Source organism: Vigna unguiculata, chromosome 8, assembly GCF_037176805.1.
Source record: "Vigna unguiculata cultivar grain cowpea cultivar isolate G323 ecotype 2 chromosome 8, ASM3717680v1, whole genome shotgun sequence".
Lineage (NCBI taxonomy): Eukaryota > Viridiplantae > Streptophyta > Magnoliopsida > Fabales > Fabaceae > Vigna > Vigna unguiculata.
Window position 1 is genome coordinate 24,224,589 of NC_140799.1, and position 12,432 is coordinate 24,237,020.

General features: G+C 30.6%; 1 protein-coding gene across 1 annotated transcript; it reads right to left on the reverse strand.

The window, feature by feature from the left end:
• Positions 1–2,248: 2,248 nt before the first annotated feature.
• Positions 2,249–6,472, reverse strand: LOC114194772 (WAT1-related protein At4g08300-like). Its single transcript, XM_028085172.2, has 7 exons — positions 6,167–6,472; positions 5,737–5,799; positions 4,293–4,409; positions 3,355–3,595; positions 3,023–3,181; positions 2,755–2,906; positions 2,249–2,668 (listed from the first exon to the last, which is right to left on the reverse strand). Exons 1-7 carry the CDS (start codon positions 6,376–6,378, stop codon positions 2,455–2,457), a joined length of 1,158 nt encoding a protein of 385 aa, XP_027940973.1. The 5' UTR covers positions 6,379–6,472; the 3' UTR covers positions 2,249–2,454.
• Positions 6,473–12,432: the final 5,960 nt, after the last annotated feature.

The window sequence follows — 12,432 nt, forward strand, 5'->3', positions numbered from 1 at the left end:
TTAATTAGTAGATATTTTTACTAAGTCTATGAGAATCTAGAATTGATTATATTTGTAACATACATACGTTATATGAACCAACTTAAGGAGGGGTATTAGATATTATTAGGTGTTATTAAATATTATAGATAATGTTAGATATTATTAAATATTATGAGATTAATATCTCATTGCTAAACAGCCATATTGATTAGGACTTGTACCAATGTGCATTATTTGGTGATTTTGATGACCACCAAAAATCTAAAATCTCTAGCATTGGATTCAACGAAAACGATCACAACCAAAAACCCTAACCCTCACACTACCCACTTACCAAAAGAAAGAAAAACCAAACTCACTTAAAGACTATGATAGTCTAATGCCCTACTATGCACAATTTGTTCACCCTCTTTAATTTGGTCTGCTAAAAATCTTAAAACCTCTACAACACTAAAATGGGAAAATAAATATTCCCTCCCTCGATCAAGGTCAGATACCCTTTAAGGCATCACAAAGCCTACCATATCCTATGTTACATAACATCCAACACTGGGTATTAAACAAACACCTGACCAAAGGCACGCTTATTCAACTAAATAAACACAAACAAATTTAGATTAAATAGATCTCACAATGATGTGATTGTAAGTCACTACCTTACTTCTATCCTATTAGATTAAACTCAATCATTCATTTTAATCAACCCAATTACAATGGAATTGGCTAAATTTGAAGAAAAGAATTAGAGTGAAATTGGTGGTTTTCAAAAGGGTAGCATAGATTGTATGAAACATATTAACAAGTAGGAAATAATATTTATTTGATGAAGGGTAGGTAGAGAACAAGACACGAAAAATAGAGAATAAGGCTCAAAGATGACCTAGACTATGTTTCACCAAAACCCTAAACGAGGAGAACGACTTTTAGCAACGACGAGCAAGCCACCACAACACGAGAGCGAGAGAATGGGAGGAAGGGAAATGCTACCAGAACACGAGAAAATGCCACAACAACATGAGAATGAGGAACGACCAACGAGGAACAGAGGCTTCAATGAAAATGAGCAATGACGAAGGTGCATAGTCAACAATGAAAGAGAAGAACCAATTAGAGGAAGGTGCAATGCAGAAGAGAACCAAAGAACGGAAGGTGCAGTGCTGAGGACAACCAAAAAGAGGGTATGAAAAGATTAAACATATTATGCCGACTATAGGGACAAACCGACATAGAAAGTCTTCTCCTATATTACAAAAGTGTCACTACATCACTTTAGATGTCGGTTTTACTTGAATACAAAGTCTTATACTTTATTACAAATTTGTCACCGCCCACACTTTCTATACCGGTTCTAGGTTTAACCAACATAGAAAGTCTTTTACTTTATTTCAAATTTGCCACCATGCCCACTTTCTATACTAGTTCTAGTGTAATCAGCATATAAAGTCTTATGATATTTACAATAATGTCACCATGTCACTTATTATGGCATATGAATTATAACCAACATAAAAAATTATAACAATAAATGATTTTTGCATTAGTGATTGTTAGATATTATAAGATATAGATATATATCATGTTGTTTTATTAGTCATGAAATAAACTTACCCCGTCTCTATATGATTTGGATATCATAAATACGTTATCCTATATTTTATACAAAGGAATTAATTCTATAATTAGTTTTTAACCTTTAAACGATTTTCATCCAATTTATTTTTATTTTTGTCTTTGCTAACGAGAGTCCACCCTTTATTTGTTATTATTGAAAAGGAGAAAAACAAAAATGATGAAAAGAAAAGATTATAAAGAATTGGAGTTTTTTGTTTGTTTGGTAAGACATAAAACAAAAGTAATAAGAACTTTGTGATTCTTTCCTTCCCTTTCGAGAAAAGAAAAGAGAAAAAAGTTTATAAAAAACAAATAAAAATATCTTTATTTGTCCTTCATCTAAACTTTCTCTATGCAAAATAGCTGTCATTTTATATGATTTGTTTTCTTCTTATTTATCACTTCTAACTCAATCAAAATAACTTACATAATTATTTCACTTTCTTTTCTCTTTATTCTCATCTTCTTTCCTTCCCTTTCACCTTTTTTCATCCCTTAACATAGTGTAAATTATCTTTAATAAATTAAAGAAGTAATAAAAAATAAAAACAATGCAACACATGGTGGGAAAAATCCGAAAGAAAAATAAAACACACCAAAAGAGTAAAATCGAGAGAAAGAGAAGACCTCAAGGACAAAAAAAAAAAAAAAAACAGAGAGAAAAGCATCAATGCGTTATTTCACTCTTACTCAAGCTCTAGCAACATAAAAAGGGTCAAAGCAAAACAAGAAAAAAGTACATAGCAAAACGCAGCCACTATAGCAGCCACTGAGTGAAAGATTTGAACACAGCACAAAATCCCTCTAGATTACTAATTAGTAGGAAAATCTGTTATATGGTAGTAGTCCTAAGGGACCTATCTATGTTCTTGGTGATGCAAGAACATTCCTTCCTTGCCCAGAAGGAACATTGATCTCAATGCTGTCAAAAATTCCTGATCCTGATGCTGCACTGTCCTTAATTGGCAATTCTTGGCCTTCACTTTTCTCTGCCTCGCTTTTCTTCACATTGTCTTTGCTTTTTCCCCATACCACTGTATAAAGTCCACTCACAATGATAATAGCTCCAATTACACTGCAAATAAAACACACTTTAATTTTGGTATTTGAAATAAAGAGAGACACTGTATATGTTAAATTCAACATTGAATATTTTCTTACCTTCCCATGTAAACTTGCTCAGCCAAGACAATTGATCCCAATGCAGCAGTGATAATCATACACAGTGGACTGAAAGAAGTCACAAACACAGGTCCACGTTCTCTGGTCACAACTCCTTGTACATAGTATGCCATTCCAGAACACACCACACCCTAGTGAGTTATCAAAACATGAACCATTAACAATTAAACTAAACAATTAGGGTTGAAAGAATGGTTATTAATTGTTAATGATTATTGTAAAGTAAAATGTGTGAAAAGGTACTCACAGAATAAACACAAGCAAGGAGCCTTGAGTCCATGCCTATGGACCAAACACTCATGTCACGTTCAAATATAAGGGTTGCAATTGAACCCTCAAAAATGCCCAAAAAGCAAATCCAAGCTGTGACTGAGAGCTCTGCGGGGTACATCTTCAAAGTGAAAGACTGTAATATTCACAAAACACAGTATCAGAAGTCACATCATTAGTACAGGGACATTTTCATTTTATATATATTTTCTTAGAGCCTAGCATATTCAAATAAAATAAGAATTTATTAAATGGTCATAAAATAATTAATAAATGAAAGAAAAAGAAAGTGCAAGGATAGTGTTATACTTGCAAGATAAAGAAACTAGCCCAACCACCACAACTTGCTAGGAGCATTACTGTGCCAAGCACCCAGTTTTGTTCAGATGGTTGTGTGGTGCTGCCACTTTCATGGTGGGTTGCTTGACCCTTGACGAAGTGAAGGGCTGAGCCTTTGTACAAAGTCATAACCATGGCTCCTGTTACTGTTACTGCGGTTCCAATTACCTTGGCCACGCTGTGTAGTTTTCTCAAATTCACCGTCTCTAACCTGTTACCACATTGCAAGAATAATATAGTATGATTAAGCATGATGCATCCCTTGAAATTCTTGGTTCTTTGCTTAACGCAACTTCCAAACACACATTGCGTTGGATTGCATTACATCAAAGTTTTGATTAATATATATTATGGATATTCTTAAATGGGTCATTGAGTATGACCCATTTGTTATGGCACTTGTCAACGGGTGGCCCCATACCATACCATACCATACCATGCATGGTCTTGTCCATCAATGTAGTATAGGGAATGAAAATATCCTGTATGTTGTCTTTGCTGTTCCACTAATTAACTTTGACCCATTAATAATGAATATACTGTGTTTATATTATTAAAATTATTATGCTTTAAGTCTACAAAACTAGATTTATATACTGAAACTTAACCTTATCTTTATAAGATATTTCAGTCTCTTACTTTAAAAACATGTACTTTTTTGTCTATTTTTTTGTTAAATGAAGAAACTAGATAACAAAATATTCTTAGTAGAAAATAATGACAAAAATGGCATCTTTCCTTTTGAAATGTTCCAACAAAAAATTGTTAAATCAAGGGTGATGATATAACTGTCAAGAATATATATGTGTACTGTCCAGAGAGTACTCAGTTCTTCCTTGTGTGAGTGTGCTTTTACTTTTGCGAGCTGTCATTAACATTATGGTGAAAGGATTGAAGCATCTAGTTACCTGAAAATAAGTGCCATTATAAAAGTAATGGCTGGGAGAACATTAACTGTGGCCGATGCAAACGTTGTTGAGGTGTTCTTCATACCCATGTTGTACAAGTTTTGATCAAGCACTGGCCTGTTTTCATCACAGTTATCAGATCATAAATTATCACTAAGAAAATAAAGAATACTATTTCTTTTATAACAAATAAAAAGTACCATGTAATATGTAATCCATAACTTCTTAATCACAATGTTGAAGTATTAAAATTTAAATCAAATCGTAACCAAATCCATGAATAAAGTCATATCTCAAAGTACAGAAGATGCGCCTATTTCGTACTTAGACTAGATGGTAGATTCTTTGTCCAAAAAAGAGTGTCTCTATTTGTCATATTCTATCTCAGTTTTCTTTTTCTGCTTTTTGTTATATATATATATATATATATATATATATATATATATATATATATATATATATATATATATATATATATATATATTGACAGTGTTTATGCCTGCATCAGGTTATACTGGTGAGATGAAAAAAATATATTTAAACCTATAGGTTATTATATCTATGGTTGAAGAGGTGAATGATTTTCTTCAAAGAGTAACACTAGAGGCATGGACATCCTTTTCCATTACATAGTGATTAAGATAAGGAAAGGAAATTCATAGTCATGATTAAACTATTTTAGTTGCTTAAACTTTAGAGACAGACATCTAGTTGAAATTCAACTCTTAATAGAAAAAAAAAATCAAACTTTCAAAAACCATTTCATATTGGAAAGCTAACTATTCATTTTCTTTTCTTATTATTCATAAATCAAATGTTATAAATGTTAAAATTGCATTGAATGAGTCTCGTAAAGAATTTTATATTATATTATGTTGTGGTGGATTGCTTCCTTAGGTATGATGTGTCCACTAGAAATATGGGCCCACATAATGAGCACCATTGTCGAGTTGTCGCATATCTAATGTGCGATACTTTTTATTATGCAATTAATTTTCCTTAATTTCTTGCAAATTTGTTCTCTACTAGAGCTATAAATAAAGAAAAACATAAGTAACCAGTGTTTACTGAAATTATTAGGTGATTTTGGTGGACTTTTATTAATTAATGTTTACAGTTTTTTAATTGAAAATTTTAAACCCATGTTTATGAAAATGGGTTGAATAATTTTTTCTATCATAGGTGGGCTTTTCCCTACAGGGAAGAATATATATAGACGATGTCTTTCATAGGTAGTATTTAGCGATAATTAATATTAAGGATAAGGGTGTAGGTGTCATAGACACAGCTAGAAAACCATGCATGCATGTGTACATCAAATATTTTTCAGTTGGGTCCATGAAGGGACTTAGAAGAAACAAACAAAATGTACTATATTTAGTACTTCGAATATATGTATATATATATATATACACACACGTGTTGAGAGGTTGAAGAGCCTTACTCAACGAAGCCAAGTACCGCTAGCCTCAGGAACACAGGGAGAGTCATCTTTGGTCGTATTTTTCTGTAAAAAGGGAGCATAAAAAACAAACAAAAACTCATGAATCGTCGCAAGTTAATTAAGGAAAAAGGTTAAAACAGCTACAAAAGGCATAAAATGGAAGAAACATTACTTTTCGTACGTGCTAGTTGTGTGGTAGAGGGGTGATAAAAATGAAAGCTTTGCGCATGGATCTATTTTTGCTCTCATAAACTTTGGTGTATGTTTGTGATTATTAACATGAATGAAATGAGAAAATGGACAAGTTTTACAGAATAGGATGTGTGTGTTTGTTTTGGAGCAATCTTAGTCTAAAAACGACGTTGAATAGAAACAAAGTTATGAAAGTGAAGCAAAAGAATGAGAAGAAAGATTTGAGGAGGAGAGAGACCTTTCAAGAAAAAATGCAAAAGGGGCCATGATGAGAGTGGCAACTATGTGACGGTACACTGAGAGTACCCAATGGCTCATGCCGTGTTTGAAAGAAACCATGGTGATGATATACATTCCTGAGTAACCGAACTGAAGGGACACCATAGCAAGGTAAGGCTTAGCCTTGCGGAACCTTTTGCCAAATCCACCCGAACCATTTTGGTCTTCCATTTTCCCACACACACACACACTACTCTTTCACAAACTCACCAACGAGCTATTTGGTTCACTTGTGAGTTTGTGGATGACATACTTTAGGACGCTGAATGGTCCTTTTATAGGCCCCAAAAGCAAAATTTTAAGAGGCACCGGTTTTCGCAGTAGTGCATGGCACTAACTCTCTCACCTCAATTCTCATTCCCACAGATTCCCTTATCCATTAGGGAAAAGAAAAGAAACATATTCCGAGTACAATTTCCGGAATAATGTTATATATGTATAATAGAATAAAAATATGTAAGGGAAATGTTTTTTGTATATCTCTCTCTTCATCACCCCTTTGTGTTTGTTTATACTAGTGGGAACATTTGATTTGAATGGTAACAAAGTGGAAAAATAGTGCTTAGACATGACGCATGCAAATCAATGATACGTTTTTGTGAGGGGTGTTACGTAAGAATGGATTCTATAATGTGCGGAAGATTTAGAAGTGAAAAAAATGAGCTGGTTAAGGTTTTCACCTATGGTTATGAGAATGTGCATAAAGTAAAAAAATATAGAAAATAAGTTACTGGTCTCGATCCATAGTCATATATGTTCATGTCATAATCCGTAATCATTGAAGTGCGATTTCTTATTTGAATTGAACACATACATCTGGCAATGACGAATAGCATAGGTTGAAGATTTGAAGATGTAATTTAAGACGCTATGTTTGATGGTTTATAGATTATTTGAGAATTATTGTGTTGGTATGAGAAGTTTGATAATAGGAAAAATCCATTTTTGTTATGTATGATTGAAAAGTTAGTGGGAGTGACGTGGGGAGTAGTGAGTGACAGAGATAGCGTAGAATGATGATAGTGGATGGATCTGATGTTGAATTATTTTAAGCAATGAAAAAGAGTGATTAATTGAGGTCTAACTAATTGGTGGGTGGCCTTCTTGGATTTCAATTACAACAAATAACACTTGATTTATGGCTCCCACGTATGCAATGCAATTTGCGTATGGAATACCTCTTCACCTCAACTTGTCTTCTCAATTAACACTTCTCCCTATTATTACAAACACAATAACCCATTACTATTCATTTCTCTCTTCATATCATCAACTTTTTCAACACATCAAAATAACCCTATTTTAATTCTACAAGACTAAAATATAAGTAATATGTAGATAAATATTTAAGTGTTTCTTTATTATGGGCTCTCTATATACTTAGAGATAACCCTTAACAGAATTTTTACACTGATTTTATATTTATCATTTTATTCTTCGATCTCTTTTTTGCTTTACAAATATCAAAAATTATCTTTTTAATGACTAAATTACTCCTAAAAGTGGATAAATGGTATCTTTTGTGTCAAAAAAGTATTTGCCAAAAAAAAAAAAAAAAAAAGAGTTAACAGTATCCTAGTGTTAAAATAATTTAATAATATCTTAAGTCTAAATGTTAAGAATAATTGACAGCTTCTATTCATGTAATGTTAACATTCTAAATGTCAATTATTCTGAATACTGTCTTAAATATCAAGAATAATTGACAGCTTTTATATAATAATGTCTTAAAAAATTGAAACATATTGACAATTAATTTCTACTAAAATAAAATGTTCACATATAAATATTTAGTCCCAATTTAAATGTTATAAGTGGCATGAAGTTTCCTTTCAATGTTTTGAAGAAAATGACTTTTTTTTGAAAAAAAAAAAAATTCTTCTTTATGTTTGTTTGCTTAAATAATATTTATCTTTGAATAATATCAAGTTATTTTCGTTTTGATCCTTTGATTTTTTCTCTTTTCTCTATAAGTTTTTTTTTTATTTATTTAGCTTTACTCTTATTATGCCGCGATATTACTAATCAAGATTAAAACCTAAGCCTAATATTTCTCAAGTAACACGGACTAAAATGAAAATATTTCTTACAATTTTATAAAGACTGAGACACCAAAATAAACAAGAATAGTGTAAATACAAAAAGCAAACATATATAAAATGACATATAATCTTATATACAAAAGTGACTAAAACATATAAAAAATGTTTTTCTTTTCATATCACAAGGAAGGATTCTTTAAAAAAATTTAAATTTATATAGGTATAATTACAACGAGTAACCTCTCAAAAAATTCAAATGTGTTCATCATGTTGCCATTAATAGACATCAATATTTTGAAATATGTTTTGTATAGTTTCAGAAAATGGATAACAATTAGTTTCTAAATACATATGTAACATTATTATCTCGTGATTATGCGGGGGTTTGTTACGTTGTCCTTTTTACACAGCAAAATAAATTAGAATAATAAAAGAGATTACCCTATATATTTTTAATATCTTAGGTTCATACGTATTTATCACCCTACGCAACAGACAGGAAAAAAATGGTACTCGGACTTATTAGTCTCTTTCTCTCTCTTTGTGACCTAATTTCAATATGCAAAACATTATACAAAACAATAAACTTATTTTCTAATAAGATGAATATCTTATTTATTAAGGGATTGCAAGTAAAACAAATTATCTTATAACAAAAAGTAAAACATGTTGTAGTAAAAAAAATCTTTTAAGAATAAAATATATAAATAAATATAAAAGGGTGAAAGCAAGAATCCAACATTTTAAAAAATACAACTTCCGGAAGCATTTCAAAAACACTACTTCTAGTAGTAGTGTTTTTTTTTCTTAAAAAAAAAACTCATTTACCACACCTAAATAGAGCTACACAAATTAATAAAAAGTACTATAAACTAGTTGAAGTCTATTTGTTTTTCTGTTTTTTTTTTTTACTTGTAATAGTCAACTTCATTCTATTTGAAGGTTACCTTTTCACAGAAGATAATTTTTTTAATTAACTATAAAAGTTACAAATAAAATAACTTAACTTGAGGATGTCATATACCCTGGCAGAGTACTCCTTTTACCTATTATACAGTTTTCTTCGCTGGTAAAAAAATCTTTCACTTTGTTTGTATAAGAAAAAAAAGAAAAACCTAATATAATAAAATTGTATATTTGATAGATGAATGTCAATAACAAAGTCTTGCATTCGAAATAGTGGATCACAAATATCTGAAATTAAATAGTATATATATTGTGCAAACTATCAAACGGACCGCGGCATTTTCATTCCGGTGGAACTAATGCTTGAAATTAACGAAAATATACTATGATTTTTATTTTTTTATTCTTATCCTTTATTTTTTGACGTGATTTACTTGAAGTAATTGATTTTTTCAAAAAAAAAGATAATAATACATTACTCAATAATTCACACGAAGTCACGTCAAAAAATAAAGGATAAGAACCATTATTTTAGCTCTCTTTTCGTGTTTAACTAAAAATGTGGATAGATTAGAAGATAAAGAAAAATGAAGTATAGTTATTAAGTAATAATTAAGGAAGGAGCATAAAAATGGTTGAGGCGCGAAGGAATTAAAGTTGGTGGTTTCGTGTTTGGATTCCAACAAGCAATTAGGTTGAGGTTGGTGGAATCCACCATATATAATATTGGGCAGCACTATGAGCATGTGCGAAACAAATACTAATAGGTGGGGGTAGGCATAAAGCAAACTAAACCACATTCTCCATTGGTAAATAGTAACATTACTATACATGTATATTATCCTATAACAGATCAATATATACATATATGTGACTCACATTTAACTACACCATTATCTGCCAACACAAATATTGTGGCCGTAGAAAATTAATACACATTTCAACCATTCTTTGTTTCCGATTCAAGGTGGATAAACCTTAATTGCCTTTTCAACCTAGTTAATTTATGGGAATTATAATTTGTTTAGAGATATTATATATCTATCTTATCATAGTGGAAAATATATGAGAAAATCTATTTCATTTTAAAGATATAATCAAAATATATATAGTATATCGGTGAAAATAATTTTTACAACCTAAAATCTAAAATAGAGTTAGATACTCTCTAACTATATTGTTTGACTCATGGGGTTGCATGATATACTTCATTTTAATTTTATAAAATATGTTAAAAAGTTAAACGATTTTACAATTATTTTTCTTATCGACAAAATATTAATTGTTAGTATTTATTTAGTTGGGAAAGTTAAACCTACAATTTTTTCCATCCTTCAAACCAATCTTATTTATATTCAAATATTAACGAAGGAGTTGAACTCACAACCTCTTCCACCGTCCTTTCAACTAGACCAACCTTATAACTCCTCGAGAATAAAATCATAATAGAAGTTTTAAACTCCAAAACAGATAATACCTCATATATGATGATTAATTATAACGATGTTATATGAACGGATTCAAAATCGGAACAATAATCTAAAGCAAAAGAGTAAAATAGTTTTGTGATATCAACTTTAAATTGAATGAAAATAGATACACATCCTCTCGTATATTATAATTAGCTAAACTAATGATCTGCGTCACCCCTTTTTCATATCATATTCCTTAGGATTTATTCATATTCTTCCACCCACCAAAAAGAATAGAATGCTGGCATGTTTCAATCTACCTCAGATCAAATCGTTAGAGAGATCAGAAGAGATAAATTTTATGTGTAAAATACCAAGGAACCAGAGAAATTGCATCGGCACCATTCTTATATTCCTTCAGATTGATATATATGTTCCACTATGTCTCCCTCATAATTTCCAGCCATTGTAAATGAAAATGGTTGGGACTCCTTCTTTCTACATTTTAGGTTATGTTACACGTATAACTAAATATAGAATTTGTGTATAAAAGTAAAATCAAGCATCAAAATCAAATGATTATATGTCCAGGTTTTTTACACTTGTTTAAATAATTAACCAAAGAAGAAAAAGAAAAAAAAGCGTCATGAAGGTGGTAAGAATAACAGAAACAAAATTTATATGATGTAAACTTTTTTCGTTTATTTATTTTTTTTACAAAATTAGCTACCATAGCATCTAATTATGACGTTGGTAAGTTGCCTAAAATTACCAAATACATAAAAGTTCTTACTCATGAATAATCGAGTTTGGAAAATTGAATTGCAGTTAGAGATGAAGTACGGAAAGAATTTTAAAACATATCAACTAAGCATATATGTACTCTGACGCATGATATAATAATTGATTTTCCTGTTTATATAATCAGTGTATATGAGCTCATATTTTAGTCTAAAAATTATGGCCACACGTCCCTAACCCTAATCCTCTTTCAATTATTTTCGTGTATATTTTAAAGGAAAGCAAAGACTCTACGTATACGTCTATTTTCTCTATTGCTTTATTTGTTTATGCCACATACAAAGATACTCCTAAGAGACATATTATAATGCTTAAACGTTTCCAACGTATCTTGTTTGCTTTAGAGTTGCTTGTTTTGGGTGGTATTCATTTAGTATACATTTTTGCGTTCTCCTACGTAAGAAGCATATTAAGTGTCAGGAACAATTTGTTACGAAAAGTGGGTGGAATAAATCTAAATAATATAAAATGTAATCCTTAAAAAAATGAAGATATATATATAAAAGATATCTTTCATCTTCCCCCCCTGTTATTATTTTCTATGTCAATTATGAGTGTGAATCTTGATCAACAGAGGAAGGATTACAGGGGAGAATGTCGATTCTCTGTTCTGTGTGAATCTTAGAACGTTGGTGTTTTAGGAGATATATAGGACTGACATCTACCATGGGGAATCGCACTGTAGGGCAATGGGAAGATTGAGATTTAACCCAAGTCATGTTGATAAAGAACTAAAGTATTATCATTATTTTAATTTTATTTAACAATGTTAGAATTAGGTTTTTTGAGTAAGTTTTAAGGTTTAATTATTAATAAAATGTTTAACGCGAAATTGGAACTTGTTTCTATTCCAAAATTTGATATAGTTTGGTATTCAAACATTAAAATAAATAAATAAATAAAGTCCTTTAATTTAATTGTATTATATTTTTTTGTGTCAAATAGTATTTTAAGTTGACTTTGAAATTGTTTACACCGTTTGATACGTTTCAGTTCAATGTAAGCTTGAAACATTATTTAACACGTAAAAAAAAATTAACGTAATTGAGTTAAGAGGACTATAT